At 43.6% G+C, this 23,982-nt stretch overlaps 2 protein-coding genes across 6 annotated transcripts; both read left to right on the top strand.

The window, feature by feature from the left end:
* The first annotated feature begins 4,043 nt into the window (after positions 1 to 4,043).
* Positions 4,044 to 7,363, top strand: LOC135605480 (COBRA-like protein 1). Of its 2 annotated transcripts, none has more exons than XM_065095626.1 (6): positions 4,044 to 4,326; positions 4,915 to 4,994; positions 5,255 to 5,684; positions 6,011 to 6,170; positions 6,256 to 6,533; positions 6,771 to 7,363. In XM_065095626.1, the coding sequence occupies exons 1-6, from the start codon at positions 4,215 to 4,217 to the stop codon at positions 7,064 to 7,066; spliced, it is 1,356 nt and encodes a 451-aa protein (XP_064951698.1). In that variant the 5' UTR covers positions 4,044 to 4,214; the 3' UTR covers positions 7,067 to 7,363. The 2 variants fall into 2 exon arrangements, with proteins under 2 accessions (XP_064951698.1, XP_064951697.1); XM_065095625.1 differs by having other exon boundaries at positions 4,048 to 4,326; positions 5,228 to 5,684.
* An 11,263-nt stretch (positions 7,364 to 18,626) lies between these two features.
* Positions 18,627 to 22,466, top strand: LOC135605481 (MADS-box protein EJ2-like). 4 transcript variants are annotated; one of them, XM_065095628.1, is made up of 8 exons: positions 18,627 to 18,902; positions 20,480 to 20,558; positions 20,912 to 20,973; positions 21,112 to 21,211; positions 21,669 to 21,710; positions 21,798 to 21,839; positions 21,988 to 22,118; positions 22,220 to 22,466. In XM_065095628.1, exons 1-8 carry the CDS (start codon positions 18,718 to 18,720, stop codon positions 22,299 to 22,301), a joined length of 723 nt encoding a protein of 240 aa, XP_064951700.1. In that variant the 5' UTR covers positions 18,627 to 18,717; the 3' UTR covers positions 22,302 to 22,466. The 4 variants fall into 4 exon arrangements, with proteins under 4 accessions (XP_064951700.1, XP_064951701.1, XP_064951702.1 ...); XM_065095629.1 differs by having other exon boundaries at positions 21,804 to 21,839; XM_065095630.1 differs by lacking the exon at positions 21,798 to 21,839.
* Positions 22,467 to 23,982: the final 1,516 nt, after the last annotated feature.

A 23,982-nucleotide genomic window follows, 5' to 3' on the forward strand; every position in this document is an offset into this window, starting at 1 on the left:
TTCCCGGTCTTCTATTGAGTTGGGAAATGATTATGTTATACATAGTGTCAAATGCAGGCTGTCGATACAGCATATTGTTGTGCATCGTCACCTCTTTGCCAATGTTAGTGATCAAAGACTTGGGAACTGACTAAGCTAGGCTTGATCAGACATTACCCTTTATGTTGTCAAGCTCCAAACAAGTTAGGCATATGATAACCACAAGTCCACAAACATGAAATAAGGATTTTTGTGATAATATTGATTCTGAGCTGGATTTATGGATCCTTGTCTTTCAAAATTATTCAAGGAATTTGTCTAATATTGTTGTGAACTTATGCCCCTCCATACAATGTGATAATCAACTTATATAGGGGTTTCTCTCCTTTTTCAGAGGCATTGATTAGATGATAATCATTGACCTTAAAGAAGCCCTTTTCTTTTTATATTTGCTGATACTATTATACTGATCTTATTTCGATTGTTCAAAATCAACTTACCTGCCATGCTATTATTCTCATCATTCATTATATGTTTGTCACATGCATTTTAAGAATATGATTGTCCTTACCGCATTTTTATGAGTCCCAGCAGAAAGCAACAGTAACACCATGTCCTAAAATTGAGATTAGTGTTAAGCATTCACAAGTGCTCTTTGACATTTCTTTTATGCGTATGTAGTTAGCTATCCTTCTTGCATTCATGTATATGCCAAAGTTGTAACTAAATCTTTAGCTCCTTAATTTCTTGATATCAAAAGTGGTTTCATTGTCGATCTTCCTATCATCATACCTTTTGCCATCATTTTTTGAAAAGCTCTTTTTACAATGTTTTTAGTTATACACTGTGGGCCTCAGTGTGTCAAAAATACTCTTTATTATTGACCTTCTGGCAAGGACCTTTGTTTTTTTAAAGATATGATTCTTTTTTATCATTGTATAAAGTTATAGTTACGTATAAAGTTATTTTTTTACAAATGGTAAATGATAAATATGGGATTCGAACCTAGAACCTTGCGATAAACTGTCAAAGTTTTTACTAGCTAAATTAGTTGACAGCTTCGAATCAATTGTTGTTCTTTGTTTTAGATGTCATTTGGTAAACGTATATCTTATAATGAGCCAAGATTCAGCAGAACAATTGTTCTGCTGTTTACTGTGAAATATATTGTCTAGTTATTTCCTAACAGGTTTTGTTGGTTTTCATGCCATATCTTTGTGATATCCCATGAATTTTCTCCACCAAATTTTCACCAGCGCAAAAGGTTGGTAGCCTCTCAAACAACTCTAGGTTCCACCAAATATTGACTATTGACTAAGAAAATTGTATTGATCCCAGCATTACCATATGTATCTAAGCATATTAGGAAACATGGTATATCTCTATGCTGCATTTTCATTCCTGGTTCTGAAGGCTTGTACTTGTGTTATACTTTTTTCTGCATTTAGGAAGATCTACTTCTGTTGTGGAATGCATATGTGCAAAACCTAATGCCCAGTTACAATGTATTTTTCTCCAAGTATTCTGTGGGGTAAACCATTTTTAAGAAATCGTTGATACTGCTATATGGCCTGCTTACATGAAGCTATAGTTTATCTCCACTGGGAACACCTATGGTTTATTTGTTCTTGAACAACATTTCTGCTGTTGCACTTGTTTGCTGCTATCTTTTATGTTATTGTGACATTGTTATTAAATTTCTACATTTATTGTTTAGAGTTATTCTTGATTCTAAATTAGGGTATTCAAACTTATGCATGTGTAGTTCAGTTTTTAGAGTAACTTGGTTGCAAAAAATTGGGTTTGTAAAGAACTTTTTAGTCCTTGATCCACTTTTTTGACATTATGTTTTGTCCAAGGTTGAAGTCGATTTATATGCCTAATGAAGTACAAAGAATAATTTTTGATAATTTATTTGATGATAATTTATATTAAAATGTAACTTGTCGTTTGATAAAAAAAATTAGGTATATTGAGAGTTGTATATTTGAAATATGATTTCATGTTTGATAAGTTTTAAATTGTATTTGGTTTGGATGTTATTGGTATCTTAGCATTAGCATTTTAATATTTCATGTTAATTTTTTAAGATTTTAAATTATTTTATGGGAAAATTTATATTTTTATTTTTAAAGATTATTTTATATTCATTAATACGATTATATTTATTTATTTATTTATTTATTTATTATATATCTAGGTATATGAAATTTATTTGTAAGATTATATTATATTTTATTTATTTAAAATAAAAATATATACATTTAATAAGTATTTAAAATATAACTGATTTATTGTTTACTAAATACTATGCACAACTGTATATTTAACTTGAGATTTCTTCTTCAAATGCATATTAAAGAGATCAATATATTCTCATATATGATAAGTTTTTGTTTTTTTTTGAGATTCTCCTTTGCTATTTTTTTTGTATTGATAGTTGAGTTGAGTCTAATTTGATTTTACTAGAATTTTGAAATGAAATATAAAGAATAGTTTTTGATAATGTATTTGATGATAATTTATATTAAAATGTAACTCGATCTACAGTTGACTTTATTTGACCAATTTAATCGGAAGGCGACAATTCGTTATCGATTTATTTGAACTCTCTATTGAGAATCGATGTTGTCCATTTGATCATAAATCGAACTGTTGGCATCAAAATTAGAAAGATAAAAAGCAACAAAAGGGAGAATTATATTTCCTCTCTCTCTCTCTCTCTCTCTCTCTCTCTCTCTCTCTCTCTCTCTCTCTCTCTCTCTTACCATAATGGAAGCGCATGTTAGGGATGTTTGTCCATTTCTATGGGACAATACTCACCTACTAATGACTCTACGTTCAGCTGTCATGCAATGGAATCAAATTCTACTTGCCCAATCAATCAACATCCATTCCCATACTCCCCCATTCCACACGTCTGTCCATTTCTTTCAGTGAAACCAAGCCAACTGCTGATGTCTCTCTCTCTCTCTCTCCATCTCCTTCTCTATCTCTTTCTCTATCTCATCCGGTGCAGCTGATTCCAGGAGACGTACACCTTCAGCTGTTCGTGTGCTGTAGCCCACCAAGCATGGTTTTGTTAGCCCTGAAACCATTTCAAACACTCGAGAACTAATTATTTACTTATGATACATAAAATGATGATTAATAAAGCCTCTTCAAGAAGCATAACACCATATATTATGGCCATATGAAGACAAGAAAACATTGGTTTCAATGCCAAGTCAAAGTCTCTCGAAATTACTCATGACAAAGACCACATTTTTGAAGTTTCAAGGTATCCATCTACACCACACACACACACACACGGACGTGGCCCACATTGGGTCGAAAGTTCTCGAGTATAATAGCGGGTTGACTTTGATCATTCGAGGTGGCTTGCACGTCAGATAGATACTCTTGAAATCCAAATCAATGGACCCACCTGTTCAGCATGAACTCTTCCTACCTCATGTCTGCAGCCATCACATGATGTCCATAAGTTTAGCTTACATCATCATCTTAATCATATAAAAAATAAATAAATAAATAATTTAATTATATATTATCTCTTATAATTAATCATTTTTAGTATCTCGATCTTTACAATTTTTAAAATTATATTAGATAGTGAAACTTTCAGATTCATATATAAGATTAAAAAAATTATTGAAGTAATAGAATCAAATATTTTAATTCTATAAATATAATAATCTTAATATAATTTTTAAAAATATAAGGATTGAGATATTAAAAATAATTAATTATAGAGAATAATCTATAATTAACTCTATTAATATTAATTAATTAATTTAGTTTTTGTTTTTGTTTTTTTCATCTTTTGGGGAAAGATAATATGGTGTAATAAAAGGCATAACCATCATTTCCAAAGATATTATTGGAAGAACAATTCAGGGTTGACTTGGAAGTCCTAAAACCAAGGATGACAGTTGGGATTTCGAATTGATTTGTCGAGAGCTCAGCCAAATCACTTGACACTTCCACGGGACCTTTTCTTCCTTCCCATTTTAATGATCCAAATAGGTCAGAGCTCAGCCAAATCTCTCGAGTCCGCACGCTTTACCCTCGAGCCAGGGGCGATTCGGTCTTCTTCGAGGAGAGTGGTGGACTGTGGAAAGGTCGCTAATGTGTGCTTTGCAGCTATCTATATATAGCACTCCTTCCGGGAATCGTCTCCCTCCGTCCCTCCCTCGCCATTGCTGCAGAGGAGAAGCTCCGATCGGCGAACGGGGATGGACCTGAGCTCCTCCATCTCCACAGTTAGGAGACACACATCAAAGATCGCACCTTTGGCTTCTACCCCGGTGTTGTTTATACTCCTCTCGTCCCTCGCTTCGACGGCAGGTCAGTTCCCGCCTCTCCCCTCTCCGTCGAGCTTTCTCCATTCTTCTCAAGACTCGTTCTTTTTGGATTAGAACCCCACTATTCGATTCAATTTTCTCGAGTTACGGGTCTTCAGGGTCAACTTCTGCTGGAGATTATCCTCTGTGTTTCGAGACGTCAGACGATTTGGGAAAGGGGAGATTTTTTTTTCCCCTTTGCGTCGCCTACGAGTCGACACTGAATAGAAACTCGGATTCAGATTTATAACCTTTATCTGCAAAACTCTTATAAAATTGATGGTTTTGTTTTCATGATTAATGTCGATTTTATCCAAGTTTTAACCTATATTTGTTTGTCAAGAGATTCATATCTTGCAAGAGAAAGTAGTATTTCTAAGAGAGAAACAAAGAGTCCATTGCTTACACCATCGAGAAATTAGCCGTCGGTTTCAATGATTTGAGGCAGTTTGTATTCTTTTCCATGCTCATGGTGTAAAGAATGTGCTTCCCTCCACATATACTATATTTCTATGGAGTGTTTTGTTTTCCTATAAACTATCTGATTTCCGATGCTGTTCACTAATTCATGCTTCAAATTCTGCTTATGCAGAAGCTTACGATCCGCTAGACCCGAATGGGAACGTAACAATCAAATGGGATGTTATGCAGTGGGCGCCAGACGGCTATGTCGTAAGTAAATCTTTGATGAAACTATGGGATGCCCAAATGACAACTCTATGCATGTCACCTAGCAAAATTTGGCTCCCTATGCTTTAGTCATTAATTTCGGTGACAGCCGAAAGATCGCAAATGTTATACTTTTGTTTTCTTTCTGAGATTAATGTTGTGTGAGCTGTAAGTTAAGACAAATGCTATTTAAACTGCAGCAAATTGTTTTATCCGATTGATTCATCTTCTCTCAGGCCGTTGTTACGATATTCAATTTCCAGCAATATCGCCACATCCAGGCACCTGGGTGGATGCTCGGATGGACATGGGCAAAGAAGGAGGTGATCTGGTCTATGGTAGGAGGGCAAGCAACCGAGCAGGGTGATTGCTCAAGGTTTAAAGGGAACATTCCACATTGCTGTAAGAAGGATCCATCCGTTGTTGATCTGCTTCCTGGAACTCCATACAACATGCAAATTGCCAACTGCTGCAAGGGGGGCATAATTAGTTCGTGGGTTCAGGATCCCGCCAATGCCGCAAGTTCATTCCAGATCAGTGTGGGTGCAGCAGGCACAACCAACAAGACTGTCCGTGTGCCCAAAAACTTCACTCTGAAGTCTCCCGGCCCCGGGTATACATGTGGAGCTGCAAAGATTGTAAAACCTAGTAGGTTTGTCTCGCAAGATGGAAGAAGAACCACCCAAGCTCTGAGTAAGTTATGATTAAAACTTCTCAGGTTTTTGGACTAATCATAACACAAATTAGCTTTTGGATTAGATATCAAATTTCTGTTGCAAATAAAACTAGTGCAGCCAAAATTTCATTCATCTCATGCAGAAAACTTTGTTACCAGAAACAGATTGTCGGCTGCTTAGTGCTATTCCTGTCTGAATCTTTGGAAGTTTCATAAAAGCAGAATAAGCTCCACCCCTATATTTTTGGTGATTATTGGGAACATAGGACTAGCGGATATTAAGAATTGGATCTCAAGAAACTATGCTCCCTTTTTCTAAGCTTTTTTCGCTGTTTGGTTGCAGTGACATGGAACGTTACATGTACATACTCCCAGTTTCTTGCTCAGAAGACACCTACATGCTGTGTATCACTTTCATCCTTTTACAATGATACGATTGTCAATTGCCCAACATGCTCCTGTGGATGCCAGAATAACATAACCCAACCGGGTAGCTGCGTGGAGTGAGTTTTGTGATAATTTTTCTTATATTTCCATTTGGTATATTTAGTTAATTCAGTGATGATAATTTCTTTCCTACTGCTACAGGGGAGATTCGCCGTATTTAGCTTCTGCAATCAACGGTCCTGGAAAAAGCAGTTTTACACCTTTGGTCCAGTGCACATCACATATGTGCCCAATAAGAGTGCACTGGCACATCAAACTTAACTACAGGGAGTATTGGCGCGTAAAGATTGCAATAACAAATTTCAATTACCGCATGAATTACACACAGTGGAACCTCGTTATCCAGCATCCCAGCTTTGACAATCTCACTCAAATCTTCAGTTTCAATTACAATTCACTGACCCCATATGGAGGCATAAGTAAGTTATTATGATTCATTTTAGTTGTCACAGTTCAACATATTGCTGATACCTAAATGACCTTGCATGACAAGGAGACACCTTATCCTTTGGCTTTTACGTTAGAAGATGATCCTTTATTATTATTCATGATAACCTTTTGTTTTAGAAATTTGATGCGATAGCATCATAGACTATACTTGCAGTTCTTAATTTCTCTTTATTAGAGACATTTTAAGTAGGTTTTTTGGTATGCAGATGATACTGCAATGCTTTGGGGCATCAAATACTACAATGACTTGCTGATGCAGGCAGGACCCTATGGAAATGTACAATCAGAACTTCTGTTCCGAAAGGATCCATCAACCTTCACCTTCCAGAAAGGATGGGCTTTTCCGAGGCGAATATATTTCAACGGCGATAACTGTGTCATGCCGCCTCCAGATGCATATCCAAGGCTACCAAACGACAGCCCTCAACTCAAAGGGTCTTTATGTCTTCCGGTGATCATTCTTTGGGCCACTTTGACTTGGCTGCTGATTTATGTTCGATAGAACCTTGGGCTCCTCGAGAATTTCCGACTTATTTCTTCTCTCAACACATACCAGTGGAAAGTTGTCCGAAGCAAGAAGAGGAGGATTTGCTCTCCTACAGAAGCAGTTTGTCTGCAGTCCAAAAAAATTGCTTCTACTGTAATGTAAATTAACTGCTTGGATTCCATTCATTCTTGCAAACTTTTGGTTTCTTGTAATTTACTTTTTGGTTTCTCAGATGTTTGCAAGAGAATGAAGTCCAGAACAATCTGTATCTAGTAAGATTCATAAAGAAGCGAACTGTTTGCTGCGGAAAAAGGTCTTTTTGTTCTTCCTTTAATCATTTCCTGCTTCTTGTCTCGATAAACATGTCTCTCATCTGCAAAAGAATTAGTTGTTGAATTGTGTCATTTTGGTATTTTTAGGTCATAGATTGATGCATCAAAATGTCACATAGTGATTTTTTTAATGAAAAATATATATTACATTAAATAACGTATATGACATTTGAAAACGAATCATTTGTGCTATACACTAATAGATATGGATGTCTCAACAGAAATACTCTTTATATTTTTTATGTTTTCGTTAATAATGGGGGAATGATGAAAACTTTCTATATTTGGCATGCAATTGCTCTTTCTGAGTAGAACTCGAGGCGTCTACCTATGGGCAAGCTTAATTGTCGTGACGTAAATCGTACCACGAAAATTCGTTGCTCCACATCGTTTCTTGCGGTTCTTGTCATGCTCGGGTTACAAGGTGTCCCGTTGAGAGTACTTCAATTGTCGTGGCTTGAATCGTGGGTCTGAAACTTGGGTCGTTTGTTGTGCCGTGATTCGTTCACAGCGGTGTTCTATTGCCAAGTCGTCGTCCGCTGCGGACTACAGACAGGAATCTGCAACCCAGGCAGCAGGGCGCGCGCGCGCGAGAGAGAGAGACGCCATGGCGCTTCTGCAAGTCCTTGGGCGGATCGAGAGCTTCCTGCGAGGAGAAATTGCGGCCGTCGGAGCGGCTCTCGGGATGGCCTTCGATCTGTTTGATTGTTTGAATCTTGAGAAGGAAAGGGCTGCGTTTTTTTGAGCTCTAACAGTGTTGCTGCTCTTTGCAGACGTGTGATCTCTCACACCAAATCTTGGGTCGATATCGGGAGTCTTTGATCTGAGCTAGTTGTCGAGGTCAGTCAAGCCCTTGCGATGGGGTGTCGGTGTCGGGGTGTTGATCAACGTCTCTTGATCCGAACGTCGGTTAGTGGCTAGCCATCTGGACGCTGGTCGACGACTCCAAGGTCGGAACGCTCGTGGCTCGAGGGTGACCGCTTTCCTGCAAGAATGGCCTTCGTCGGGTGGTTGCCGACTGTGGCCCCTCCAACGAGCAAGTTAGCGGTGTGTTGATCTATTATTTTTTTTCTCCCTTGGGCTGGATGCTAGCTCAGGGTTTTTATACTACTGTACGAGGGTCGGTCGTACGCGGGTTTGACGCGGTGACCGATCCTCGAGAGGTGATATGGTACCTTCGTGCGATTGCCATCCCAGGATGCACGAAACGGCGCCATGCGGCGCCATCCCGAGCTTTCCGGGACAGGACGTACCAAGCAACGCCTTGGTACAGATTCTGGCTCGGCACGTGGGGGTGCTCCTCTTACTGACATGGCTGTAGCATGGCATAGCGTCGATTGTGACATGGCCTGGACCCAAAATATACCTTATCACTTCTCACCCGCGCCCCCCCCCCCCCCAAAATCAAGGCGTACCGTGGGGTCCTTGAGAGGGCGAGGGGAACGTCTAGGTCAGAATGTCGTGGTTGTGTTGATTGCTTACTAGGGGAAGCTAGATTGGCTCATTGTGAGGTAGTTCGGGAGCGGCGCCCTGTGCTTTGGGAAGGATTTGCACCATTGATCGGGTGGCTGGGCCCGTGCAGGATGATATTGGCGAGTCGCTGGTCAGGAGATCGAGCTATGTGAGCCGGGAGGAGATGACCTGTTGGCCGAGTAACTGATCTCGGGCTCAGGCTTGTGGCTTGCGAGTTGCAAGTCGGAGGACCGATCCGGTGCGACTCGGATAAAGACTAGCTAATCGCAAGTCGAGAGCCAATCTGGCGCAACTAGGATGAAGACTGAGCTCGTGGGCCGAGGGTCTGCACTCGGGCGCAAGTCGGGAACCGATCTGGCGCGACTAGGATGAAGAGTATGCTTGTGGGCCGAGGGTCTACACTTAGGCTCAGGCTGGACTGGCGAATCGCAAGTCGGAGGACCGATCTAGCGTGACTTGGATAAAGACTAGCTAGTCGCAAGTCGGAAACTGACCTAGCGCGACTAGGATGAAGACTGGGCTTATGGGCCGAGGGTCTGCACTTGGGCTCCGGCTGGATTGGCGAGTCGCAAGTCGGAGGACCAATCTGGCACGACTCGGATAAAGACTGGCTAGTCACAAGTTGGGAACTAATCTAGCACGACTAGGATGAAGACTGGGTCCATGGCCCGAGGGTCTGTACTCGGGCTCAAGCTGGACTGGCGAGTCACAAGTTGGAGGATCGATCTGGCGTGACTCGGATAAAGACTGGCTAGTTGCAAGTTGGGAACCGATCTGGTGCTACTAGGATGAAGACTAAGCCTGTGGGCCGAGGGTTTGCACTCATGCTTAGGCTAGACTGACGAGTTGCAAGTCAGAGGACCGATCTGGCACGACTCGGATAAAGACTGGCTAGTCATAAGTCGGGAACCGATCTGGCGCGACTAGGATGAAGATTGGGGAGCGTCGTTGGGCGGTGCGTTGGGGTTTGCCCGGGTGCCACCGCGCCACATGGCATGCCTAGTGGAGTGGCGCAGGGCCTGGTGGGAAACTTCTTATTACGAATGGCTTCTAGCGAGAGATTTCGGGTGACAAGGCGCCTCTAGCGAGAGCTCCGAGACCGACGAATATGGAGAATCCGAGGAGTTATGATGGGTTTTAAATGTTGCGACCATCTCTCTCCTCGGGAAGCCCAATCGTCATCTCGCGGTGGATTAGCCTGCTCTTTATAAGCTTCTTCTAGAATAGTTGTCATCATTTTTGCTCAATCCTTCATCCTGCGCCCTAGCTCCTTCCTTCCAACCTTGAGGTCAGGATGTCTCCATCTTCCTCTTTGTCTTCTTCTTCCTCGTCTTCCTCTTCTTCGTCTTCTTCTTCTGGGGGCCTGCGGGCTAAAGTTGTCAATCTATCCTCGGATGGCATGCCTTCAAAGGTCACAGGGAGTTCTACTACGCTTGAAACCCTCAAGTCGTGGTATGATGTAGACTCGGTGGTGACCGAGGAACTTTTGAGGGTACTTTGGGATCGCTATCGCATCTCGAAGTGCTATGGTGTTCACGCTCCTCGGCCTGGTCAGCGACCGTACGGTCAGTTTCCTAACGGGTTTGGGTTGATCGTGGGGACCCTCGAGGCGGGACTGTGGTTCCCATTGCATCCCGTTATCGAGGAGTGCCTCCGTAAGTAGGGCATATCATCGTCCCAGATGCCACCAAACTCTTGGCACTCCCTGGTGGCTTTTCTTGGGGAGTGTCAGGGAGCCGGGATCGAGTCGACTAGGACCCTCTCCCTGGCTTGCATCCGTTTGTGTAAGGGGCGAGGCGGGTATTACCTGACTGCCCATAGCGATTTTAATATCAGCGGCGCTCCTTCCAACAACAAAGGTTGGAAGAGTCACCTCTTTTTTGTCAGTTGTAGTCGGGGGTGGGGTTTTAGTATTGGATGGACTTCCCGAACCATCGACAACACCCCCCCATTGCTTTCTGTCGGAGAAACAGTGGATGTGAATTGGCTGAGAGGCATCTTGTCCTCTTCTTAGGCAATTAGAGAGATGATCGAGGAGTGGCTGGTCGAGGCGGGACTAAGCCCAGCTGCTGGGGGTATGGTTATTAGCATGTTATGGATCGTTTGCTCGTCTCGAGCTAGCTGACCGACCAGGCTTTTGCTTGCAGAGATGGTGGACCTCCAGTCGGTGAAGAAGACGCCTCACGCCAAGGCTGCCGCACCATCGTCTGGGGGTGGCGAGGGTTCTGGAGCTAGGGGTGCCTTGTAGAAGGGCACACCAAAAAGGACGCCGGGGTCTTTAGAGGTAGGTCGCCCTCGAAAGAAGGTGAAAACTACGATGTGGAAGACATATGCCGGCTTGGCTGCTCGCGAGAGTGCCGCCCCAGAGTTGTCCGAGGTTGCTCCCCAAGGCGAGGGCTCGGGGAGCGTGAGAGGAAAGGGGGTGGCCGGATCATCCGGCAATGACCCCTTAAAGAGGCCACCGGTGCGCCTAAAGTCGATGTTAGACCTGTGTCGCATCCATTCTCAAGCCAAAGGCGAGTGGCACCAAGTCTTGAGTATGGCCGATCTTCTTGCAAGGGAGCAGGGGACTCCCTATGCCTCTCAATGGGTGACTCTTACGGTTGACAATCGAATCTGGGCTGACGGGCCAGCTGCCCAGGAGTTCATCCGGGGGGCGCTTCACTCGGCCATGGCCAAGGAGCTTTATTGCTTCTCCTTGGATGCGCTGGCGGATCGGGCGACCAAGTCGTTTATCTAGGTAAGTGGTGGTGCACTTTCCTCGTTCGATTCTTCCTTCTTTGCGTGGGTCCTAATGTCGATATTTGTGCAGGGTCAACATTACACCATGGCGCTGATCAACCGGGTCCTCGATGCCGGGCAGGTGATCGAACGTCAGTCGGACGTCTATGTTGCTCTTCGCCTGGAGAACCTGGAGCTGAGGAGCAGATCTGGCCTGGAGGTTGTGGCTGCAGCCGAACAGCACGCTTCGGCTCTGGACAAAGAGGTGAATCGCTTGAAGGCCGAGCTGGAGGAAAGCTGGTCCCACATCCGGATGCTGGATGATGAGTTGCTAACCCTCTCCCATGACGTCTAGTTCGCCAGGTCTTCGGCTTGGGTCGCCGAAGAGGTCCTGAAGGAGGAGCGGCTGGTGTTGCCCGAGAAGATCAAGGGGGTGTTTGCTGAGTATAAGTCATCTGCCAGGTTTGAGCGTGGCCTGGTGAGGTCGAGCCGGGTGACATACGAGTTCGGGTATCGGGTAGCTTACGCTCGTTTTCGAGCGAGGTACCTGGAGTCGGATCCATTTGCTAACCAGCCGAAGGATCAGAATGTTAATATGTCGGCAAACATTCCCTTCGATGGCGGGCCCGAGACTCCTCTGAACTAAGGGTTGTATCTTTTTTTTCTTTTGCTTTGGTTAGGTCGAATTTTGAAACTGTATCGCCCGACCACAATGTATATTTCTTTTCATCAATGAAAAACTATTGTTTCGGAATCTTGTCTTCTTGCCTTTCTTGATTGCGAATGTGTATGCTTCTCAATAACATGTGTCTTTTCGGCACCTTGACCTGTGTCCTTTACGGGTAGAACTTCTTTAAATTTATCGCATTCCATGTCCTTGGCAGAGGGTTTCCTTCCATAGTCTCGAGTCGTTAGGTCCCTTCTTAAACCACGTCGTAGACCCGATAGGGGCCCTCCCAGTTTGGTGTGAGTTTTCCTCTTGCTCGAGTCAGGTCGCTCACCTCCGCCTTTCGAAGGATGAGGCCCCTAACCTTGATCGGTCATGGATGAACTTTGCGGTTGTACATCCGAGCTGTAGCCTTTTTGTATGCCAAGGTACGTAGGTGTGCCTTGGCTCTTCTTTCTTCAAGGAGATCTAAGTTTGCTCATAGGCCCTCCTCGGAGTCTTCTCGTTTGTAGTTGGTGGTACATAAGGTCGGGAACACCATTTCAGGTGGGAGGACTACTTCAGTCTAGAACGCCAGGCTGAACGGAGACTCCCCCGAGGTAGTTTTGGGAGTTGTTTGCATTGCCCATAGGACATTAGGAAGCTCATCCACCCAGGCTCCATATGCGCCTGAGACCATCTTCTTAAGGCCCTCTAGAATTGCCCGATTTATTACTTCGGTTTGGCCATTAGTTTGGGGGTGCGCGACCGAGCTGAACTTCAATTGTATCCCATATGACTGATAATAGGCCTTGAACTTAGTGTTGTTGAATTGAGCTCCGTTGTTGGTGACGATAGCCCTTGGGATCCCGAACCGGGTAATAATGTTCTTCCATGTGAAGCTTTGAACTTGTTTCTCGGTGATGGAGGCTAAGAGTTAGGCTTCAACCCATTTCGTGAAGTAGTCGACCCCTACTATAAGGAAGTGTCATTGTCCCGAAGATGAAGGAAAAGGTCCAATGAGATTAAGTCCCCATTGGGCGAAGGGCCAGGTTGCCTCCATCGGGATAAGAGGAACCGCCGGCTAGGGTCACAATCGGGCATGCCTTTGACATTGTTGGCACCGCTGCACATATGATATGACATCTTGGTGCACGGTCGGCTAGTAGTACCCCTGTCTGAGAGTCTTGAAGGCCAAGGTTCGTCCCCCGATGTACTCCCCACAAATCCTCTCGTGGAGTTCGGTGAGGACCATTTCAGGTTCTAATGGCGCGAGGTAGCGCAAGAGAGTTTGAGCGAAAGCCCTGTGGTATAGCTTTCCATCGACCACGCAATTCCAGGCTTGGGTTCACCTCAGTCGTCTTTCGACTATCGGGTCGTCGGGCTTCGTCCCATCCTTCTTGAAGCGAAGGATCTCTTCCATCCAGTTTGGCAAGTCCTCTGTTTCGGTGACCTCGTGATTTGATATTATCAGCGTCGTTACGGATTCAGTTGCCAGGGTTACCGCTAGGCTACGAGCGGAGGCCGATCTGGCCAACACGTTGGCCTATGTGTTCTGCGCCCGAGGTACTCTAGTGACCGAGAGGCGGTTGAAGCGATGGGCAAGCTGTTTTGCTTTTGTCAGGTATAACGCCATTGTTGGGTCCCGAGCTTTGTAGCTCCCGTTGATGTGTCCCATCACCAGTTGGGAGTCGCTGAAGACTTCAAGGTTGCTCATATGCATCTCCAGAGCGAGGGGCAGGCCATGAAGTAGCGCCTTGTACTCGGCCTCATTATTGGTGGCCCAGAATTGTAATCGGAGCGATCTCTCGTAGGTTTCTCTAAATGAGCCCTTGAGGAGGAGTTCGACCCCGGCTGCTTCGGCAGTGGTTGAGTCATCCACATGCAGGGTCCATGTGATGGGAGCGCTCGACCTCTTTGGCTCCGAAAGTGATTTCAAGCTCGAGCTCGAGTCGGGGATGTTTCTCGACTGGGCTCCGGGCATAGGCCTTCCTTGCCATTGAGCTGCTACTGCCAACTGTCGGTCCTTCGGAGATGACGTCGATCTGCCTTTCGACGGGTCCTCTAGGGTATGGAGTTGCTTCCTAGGGTTCCTTGAGATAGCGCCCGAGGTGACCTATTCGGATCAAGTCCTCGATTTGATTCTGGAGGTCGCGATAGTCTTCCGTGTCATGGTCGTAGTCTCGGTGAAACCTACAATATTTGGATCGGTCTTTGTGAGTAGCTTTCATAGGGTTGGGCTATCGCAAGAGGCCCTTCTCCCTGATTTGGAGGAAGATCTCGGTATGAGATGTGTTTAGAGGGAGAGGCGAGAGCCTTGGGAGTAGCAGCTCTTGTCGGTCGGGCCTTCGACGGGGTTGCACCGGGGCTGCTAGGGTCATTCCTTGGGATTGTTCTGCCCATGGCCTCTTTCTGTCCATGCACTTTCCTGCCACCAAAACTTTGGTGGCGATGAACTGGTTGGCGCGCTGGAGCATCTTGGGAATGATTGATGGCTGCTTCTCGATCAACAACCAGAAGAACCTTGAAGGCTTCAAACCCATCAGAAATGCCTGCATGATTAAAGAGGGATGAGCATCCGGGAATCCCCGGATTTCAGTGGTGAAGAGTGCCACAAATTGAGAGAGTGACCCGTCTTCGCACTGGGACAAAGCGAGCAAGGTGGCCATGGAAGGCCTGGGTCGTACGTTGGCAAGGAAATTCTACTCGAACTCTCTTGCGAGTTGGTCGAAAGATGAGACCGAGGACGGGGCGCAACCGGTTGAACCATGCTCGTGCCGATCCCCTGAAGGTGGTCGGGAATGCCCAACACATCAGGGCATTAGAGGTGCCATAGAGGGCCATCTGAGCCCGAAATGTGGCAACGTGCTCTGTGGGATCGGAGCCACCGTCGTACATCTCCAACGCCGACAGCTTGAAGTTGAGGGGTATAGGCTTGTCCTATATTTCTTGAGTAAAGGGGGATTCGCCCGAGCTACCTTCACCCAACTCGCCCTGCGACTTTTGGAACTCACGCTAGAACTCGTCTAAGCATTGGTTGACCTAGGATAGTTGGATCCTGAATGAGTCATCCGCCGAGTCGGAGGATATAGTGTCAGGCTTGGAGCGGGGTGGAGTGATTCGGCAGGGTGCGGGTATGCTCTGCTCGAGTAGACCTCTTGGGTCCATCGTCTGCTCTCGGGCTTCTCGCATCCTGACCTGCTCCTTGCTCGGCCTTTGCCATGTCTGGTCGATCGGGGGAGCCGCTAGCTGCATGATCTGGGGAATGAGTGGGACGATCATCTGCATCATCCCCGCCATTGCCTGCACTTGCTTGGTCAGGCTGAGGAACACCTCGGGCGACACGACTGAGGGTCCCTTGGTAAGTCCAGGGGGCGACAACCTTGGGTCGTTAAACAGGCACCAGTAGCGATCTGGCGTCGAGGCCGGGATCCCCCCATCTTTGAGGACGGGGAGAGGCTGATCTTCGAGCCCGACAAAGGGGTGATCGATCAGTGGTTCTCCTTGGGGTGATCTCCTGCAGGATGCTCCTACGACATGACCCTCCTTCTAGCGCCAAAAATATTGTTGAACTAATGTGCCATGGCTGATGAGTCAGCACGGCCCGGTCCACGAGTCAATGTCGGGAGTCTTTGGTCGGCTGAGCTGGTTGCCGAGGTCGGTCAAGCCCTTATGATGGGGTGTTGGCGCCGGGGTGTTAATTAGCATCTCTTGATCCGGATGTCGGTTAGTGGCTCGTAGTCTGGACGCTGGTCGACGACTCCAAGGTCGGAACGCTTGTGGCTCGAGGGTGGCTACTTTCCTACAAGAATGGCCTCCGTCAGGTGGTTGCCAACTGTGGCCCCTCCGATGAGCAAGTCAGCGATGTGTTGATCTATTCTTTTTTTCTCTCCTGGGCCGGATGTCGACCTGTGATTTTTATACTACTGTACGAGGGTCAGTCATACTTGGGTTTGACATAATGACCAATCCTCGATAGGTGAGATGGTACCTTCGTGTGGTCGTCGTCTCAGGATGCACGTAACGACACCATACGATACGATGCCATCCCAAGCTTTTCAGGATGGGACGTAGTGAGCAATGCCTTAGTTTGGATTATGGTCCATTGCATGAGGATACTTTTCTTACTGATATGACTATAATGTGATATAACATCGATCGTAACATCGTCTGGACCCAAAATAAAATATATCTTATCTTACGGTCTACGTTGCATGGTGCAAGGGAGGAGGACAAAAAAGAAGGGAAGCGAGTGTATCTTTTAAAAGTGGGTCAAAAGAAGAGTTGACGGTACCAAAGTGTAAGACTTTTTTTAGTGGTCAGAGAGGGCGGCCTTCTTTTGCTCTCGTCAAGAACTGAGGACTAGTCACATCAACTACAGCAGTCACTGATTCCTCCTCAAAGCATGGTAATGGCAAGTGATCCCCATCACCCATGTCTACAAAACTCTCTCTCTCTCTCTCTCTCTGTATGGTAATGGCAAGTGTTCCCCATCACCCATGTATACAACTCGCTCTCTCTCTCTCTCTCAAAGCATGGTAATGGCAAGTGATCCCCATCACCCATGTATACAACTCCCTCTCTCTCTCTCTCTCTCTCTCTCTCTCTCAAAGCATGGTAATGGCAAGTGATCCCCATCACCCATGTATACAACTCCCTCTCTCTCTCTCTCTCTCACACACACAAAATATTCACAGTATCATTTTTTGACAAACCTATTTCAACTCCTTGGACCCAATTATAACAAATATATATTAAGATTTTCTTGTAATTATATACTTGTAGAAAATAGACATATAATTGTCACTATTATTATGTCTTAATCTCCAGAACAGTACTTTATAAACCACCGCCCGAACTCTTTATCTTCTTCATACATAAGATTAGATTTGCCAGCTCTCATGCATAGGGCAGCAGTTCCTCGGAGTATGTTCATTCCTGACCTCATCTTGCTGTCTGCAATCCTCAGAAAGCATGAGTTCTAGCAGCGCATTCCGATGCCACCGAGGAAGCCACTGCCGTCGAGACGTGGAAGCAATACGAATCATGGTGGTGGTGGAGGACACGAATCAGAAGCTGCAACAGCATATAGTAGTGTTATCTTCATCTCAATCGGAACAGATAGAAAGAGGGTTGCGGCGGAGTGATGGAATAACAAGGCAACTTGCTGCCGCTCATGCTGATGGTATAGCAATTTACGGCCATTGGTATCGGATTCCAACTCCCTTGGCTCGTCTTGAGATGCTTATCAGTACGTGCTTCCTGATCCGAATTCTTCGTGTTTCTTGGTTCAACCTTCAAATGATTCGAGAAGAAGTTGGCATATCATAGGCCTCAAAAGAGAAAACATTTGAGGCTCCGACCTAACCTTAGAAGCTTGCCATTGGCAACTCCTTTGTCCTATCGACAACCTCCTCTGTTCCACCTTCAAGTCCATCGAAGTCGAGTCCGACCGCTCAACAGCTCAAACGATCAAGTCCTTAAAGCCATGACTTTGTAATATTAATCAAACTCACCGATTAAGATAACTGAGGATGAAGACGAGCTAAGCAAGAGGGAAAGGGAGAGAATCTTCTTTCAGAGATCGAAAGCCTAAATAGCAGCATCATGATTGAATGTTATAAGTCTTCGTCGCTCCTCTTCTAAACCCGTGAATTATCAGTATTGGTCAGAAGTAGCACTCGTTAGATCACTGTGGGACCCATGTTCAGCAGCCAATGGGAAGACGTAACGCGTCCACGGTCCATGATGCCTCGCCCTTTGCGTCACTGTACTCTTCGTCCTTGCGACGAAGCAAAAGGAGGTAAAAGAAGAGGGAGGGGTTCGCCTCGGCTTCGTCTGTGACTTGTACATGCAAAGCCAAGAAGCCATCATTACCGTCACTCCTCTTGGTAGATTGGAGAGCGGAAGGAAACGCCGAGGACGGTGGTCGGTAAGTGCTTCAGCTCAGTAAGAACTCTGGAGTGACGTGCGTAGGGATGCATGAAGCCATCCGTGTTGTTCATACGCAGTGCCTACGGAAACAAGAGAACAGTTGCTTTAGGCAGAAGCTATATGCTCACCGGTCATTTCGATCTCGTAGATCAGATAAATGAACTCCCCGAAGAAGTGACATGGTAAGGAGCTATCCGAGAAGAGGGATTCCTCATACCTTAACTTGTTCTCACAAAGTCTGATTCCTCATACGTGTCGAGCTCACGAAACCCTAATATACTGCCCCATCATTCCATCGAACGGCCCTGCAAATCCAGCGGCCATCTCATGCATGACGCCCTCTCCATGCTCGACAGGTGTCCGCCTTGTTCTCGGACGTGCACGCCCTACCAGAATTATTGCAGGTGGAATCATCCGAAAGCGAAAGAAGGAAAGCAAGAAAGAAACATGCTTCTTATCACAATGGATCGCAAGCAAGCTATAGGAGCAGGTAGTGGCAGCGCACACAAGAACCATCAGGAGACGTGGAAAGAGTGGGAAGAGGAGAGATCACATACACCATGGGGAGAGGGAGGGTCGAGCTGAGGAGGATCGAGAACAAGATCAACAGGCAGGTGACGTTCTCGAAGCGGAGGAGCGGGCTGCTCAAGAAGGCCTACGAGCTGTCCATCCTGTGCGACGCCGAGGTCGCGCTCATCGTCTTCTCCAGCCGCGGCAGGCTGTTCGAGTTCTGCAGCAGCGCCAGGTGTCATGAGAACAACTCGTATATCGACTCTTTCTTCTGTCTGCTGAACCTTCAGCTTTATTTCCCCTCTTCTTGCTGCCAACACACGACTCAGTCTTACACCATCTCATGCTCCTGGGTGATGAGATGAAACTTCATGTACGACCTCCTTTGTTGAGTAGGTTACCTGGGTGTTGCTGCGTATCTTTATCTGTAGATCTCAGGAGGCCCTGCTCCATTTCAGTTTCCTAGGTTTTCTTGACTGCTTTCTCTTTTATTTTTGCGAGAATAGGTTGGGTATTTGATGTGCTTCTTGTCCTTTGAAGGATCTGATGGGGATTCTCTATTATTGGTCAACAGATCTCTCATCACCACTGCATATTTATTGGAACTTAATATCCTTGGCCTGTTCCCATCAGTTCTTTACCCTTTGTTTCTGATAGCTGGTTGTATCAGCAAGAATTATAGGCATATCCTACAGTTTCTGATGAGTCTCCTGTCACCAAAAATCCATGTATGAGACACTAATCATGTAGAAAATTATTAGCAGCAATCATCAATTCCAAAAATATTATAGAACTCTTGATTCAGGTTGAGAAAAGGAGGATAATAGCCTTAATTTCTTCTTCTTTTGTTTTTTTGTTTTTTTTGCAGGAAGAGAATAGCCTCAATTCATTTCAGTGATAATTAATGGAATGAAAAGGAATTGATTCAGAGAGTCAGATAAGATATAAAGGACTTAAAACAGAGAAGACATTAGCTTTAATTTAAGTTAATTCATATTTATATATATATATATATATATATATATATATATATATATTTCCATTTGATAGAGTGGTGGATGCCATTGAATCACTACTTATGTATGAAGCACCAACTGGGAATCTTGAAGAACACAGAAGAATCTTTTTTACATATGTACAGCCATAGTATGGCTTTTGAGATATGAATGCCAGACATTTTTGAACATCTGAAAAATAAAATAACACTTACCTGAAAAACTTAAAAATCATCAAACCACTGAACCTGCTAAATATATGAAACTCTTTTCTCTCTTCTATCAGACTGTTGATCTTTCCATTCCTTCAGTGGCAACATGAATTTAAACCAATCTTCTTACTACTGCTACACCAAGTGGTCTCAGTTGAGACATATATGATCTATGCCAAATGATTTATTTAATATGTTACTGGCAATAATACTAGTCTATCTTGACACTTAAGTTACCAACAGCCACTATCTTTATCTTCAGGTCAAATGGTATGCTCAACTCTCAATTCATGAGTTCCCTTTCCATGATCAGGTGAAATAGAACATGACCAAAAGAACAGAATTCCACCTCACTTTGTTAGAAAGTATTACCACTTGGAGTTGTAAGCTTCTGTTCTCATGGTGTCTTTAGGAGAAAGTTATCTTTAATGATCTTCTATAACATCAATTTGATATGCTTAGTCAAACCATTTTACCTTTGCTAATTCATTCTTAGTCATGGCTTGGATATAATTGGGAGACTACATCCAGTAAATTATGATTAGTATTTCTCTACCTGCCAATTTTGCTAGGTTATATGAACACATGTTTTCTCCTTCACACAGCCTGCTTAAAACAATCGAAAAGTACCGAAGGTGCAGCTATAATGCATCAGAAGCCATGGTTTCATCGAATGACACACAGGTGACTATCTCCATCACAGGTTTATCTTCATCCCTTCTGTATCCATTTCTTGGTATGACATCTGCTAACTGTGTTTGGTGAAACATACTGCAAGATCTGCTCATGAAACTTCATAGGGCTCTATTTTCATGTTCTTGGGGATGTTATACAATCAATAATCATGTCATGTTCTACATTGTGCTTCTTTGTAGAAATATGCGTGTCGATTTGAGTATACAAAACTCATAGTTAGTTTCATAAGAAATATCATGGATTTGCCATGTTCTTCCAAGTATGTATCCTCATGTGGTGTGTGATCTTTGATTTTGCTTGACTCGATCCTGACAACGGTTGTATGTTTCGACCGAAAGCAGAATACTTACCAGGAATACCTGAAGATGAAAACACGAGTCGACTATCTACAACGTTCTCAGAGGTAGTGTTTGAGGCTGTACTTTGATGAAGGTTCTCTGTTGTTTACTTCAGTATAAGTTCATACCGTAGTCGCCATTTCTGCAATTGATACGTTGAGAAGTGTTCGGTAGTGACTGATGCGTTGTTCATGTCATTGCAGAAACTTTCTTGGTCAAGATTTAGATGCCCTAAACATTAAGGAGCTCGACCAACTCGAGAATCAAATCGAGACGTCCCTAAGGCACATCAGATCGACAAAGGTGCTTATCGAGAATAGATATTGTGTTGGATCCATAATCGCATTGCTTGCGTGACAATTACATTTTGACTTCATCATCATGCATAATAGGATACCGCTAGACTTGCACTGTACCACAAACAATGAAAGATTGCAGAATTAGGATTTGTGGGAGAAGAATTAGGAGGTTTGAATCTAAATTTCCTACTAAATATTTACCATGTGGGATGGATTAAGCCGATTTCGATTCATTATCGTCACAAGTATCATCCCAAATAAGCTTGTGATTATTGTTGACCATGAAAGTTTAAGCTGCACATTACGACATCATGCAATGCCTATGATATTAAAGCTTGGATCCTAACATTTCTTGAAAGAAATCATTGTGTTTGCTGGTGACAGTGATGTGATTATGTCAAACATAGAGGAAATTAATCTCATGTTATGTGTGATATTGATGCTTTTGTACATGCTTACAGACCCAAGTAATTATTGATCAGCTAACCGATCTCAAATATAAGGTAAATTTACTCCGCCTAGTAGTTTCATTCTAATTTCCATGATCAATATGGATGTTTTTGATCCGATCAGAAGTTACCTATGTGTAGGAACAGATGTTGCAGGAATCTAACAACATTTTAAGAACGAAGGTAGAGAAGCAATATGCCTGATGGCAATTGTTTTCGGCTAATGCTTAAGATCGACATCGTCATGTCGATCTAAGTTGCCCACCTCATCATTTCAATTCATGTTAGCACAACCAAGTTAATGGATTAGGTTTTTGCTTCTTGATGTCAGCTGGAAGAAGTTGGTGCAGAGAATTTGCTCTCGCTCTCATGGCTAAGTGGTGGCAGCCACAGTGCCGATGAGCCTCCTCGAATAGAAGATTTCTTCCAACCTCCAGAGTGTGACCCTTCGTCGCAAACCGGGTAACTAATGTTCGGTCTTCGAATTAACTTGGTGGATCAATGAGAATGTATACAGACTCAAACTGTAATGTAATAATTCTTTGGCTAATGTGGATTTGCAGATGCAGTCAGGTTTGCACAGATCTGTCGAACAGCGAAACGATGTTGCAGGATGTTACTGGGCTCGTCGCTCGGTTGATGTGAAAGGATGTTACGATGATCTCCACTGATACTTTTTTTGTTTCGACTATTTGTCATCAAGTATAAGAAGACCAGAAGGATAAGATCTTTGTGTTGATATATGTTGCAGATCAAAATCTAATATGCAAACTAAATAATTGTTGGCATAAAGGTAAGTGTGCTTCTCTACGGTGTGTTCATGCATTTGATTTGCTGGATGGATGTGTGATCGGTTCATGTGGTTTCGTGGAGCTCTAAGTTGGAAGGAAAGAATACAAGAGATGTGAAACATGTTTGATGGATGCATGATTGCATGCTGTTCTTATTATTTTGAAGCTCTAAATTAATTGTTGACTCGCTCATATGTAAATTGACTGGGAAGATTGCAAGATTGACTTTCTCAAGAAAAATCGATTTTACTCGGATATTGTTCTTAGAAAAATTTGACTTGATCCAAATAATAACTAGTTTGATTACCTTAGAATATCATGCATTTTTCTTTCATAAATGCAAAAAATATTTGATATTGTACGTTAGAATTTTTCTTTCATAAATCAAAATATCACTGTTAACATCTTTCGTGATTGATCTCTCTTTATCTATTGAAAATCATTCAAGTAAAGTCTTGCGATCATAACTCCCACTATAGTGTAACCTTTGGTATTTCACAACAATATTATTATTATTATTATTATTATTATTATTATTATTATTATTATTATTATTATTATTAGAGACCTATGAATATTATAGTTATAAAAGATTAATGATTAATATTAGTGGTAAAAAAAATATAAAGGAAGACTAAAAAATTTTTAAAAGTAACTATAAATAAAAGTTTAAGTACTTTAAACTTAACTGTATATATAATATTTTTATATATTTTAATGATGACAAGAGATTCATATACCTAACTCTAAATAATTAGGACTCGTGATTTTATTGTTATTATTATTATTATTATTATTATTATTATTAGATAAAATATTTAAAAAATCTAAAATTTTTGCTTTTCCTTTACAACATCCTTTTTTGGTTTATTCTTATATGGGACTTCTTTTTTTTTTTTAAATGAGATTATTCTTGATCTCCATCCTTCATTCGTCGATTATGTCATGTCTTATTGCCTTCGCCCTTTATTTGTCATTGCCACCATAGAGCTCAAGGTGAGCAGTCTCTCAAGAGGTGACTAGCATCAATGAGGGATGTGACAATGATTGCTAATAAGGAGGATATGAGAAGGGGATAAGCTATCGAGGGTCAGAAAGTGATCGTGGGGGGGCTATATACGATGGAGATTTAGGGCCCAATTAAGAAGTGTTGTGTGTGGCTCGACACCTTTAACATCGTTGCTTATTGGTTTCATAACCTCCAGGGTAAGACTAACTTCTTTTACCTATGCTCCCCTCGGTGGCGATGCAAGCACAATATCCTTCAACCCATTATCAATATCGTCAAGTCTTCCACCTTACCTAAAAGGTTTTCCCAAGAGACTGTTTACCTTGATTATCATGACGGATGATGAGCGGAGGTGATGGGGTGAAGGCATGGCGATAAGGGCATGACGACAATGACGAACTAGGGGTAGAGGTGATGGAGCGAAGGCGTGGCGACAAGAGCACACGAGGGGTAGAGGTGATGGGGTGAAAATGATGATCGATAGGGTAGAAGTCAAGGGTAATTTATCTTTTAGAAAATAAGAGGC

Source organism: Musa acuminata, chromosome BXJ2-2 (assembly GCF_036884655.1).
Source record: "Musa acuminata AAA Group cultivar baxijiao chromosome BXJ2-2, Cavendish_Baxijiao_AAA, whole genome shotgun sequence".
In the NCBI taxonomy this organism is placed as follows: Eukaryota; Viridiplantae; Streptophyta; class Magnoliopsida; order Zingiberales; family Musaceae; genus Musa; species Musa acuminata.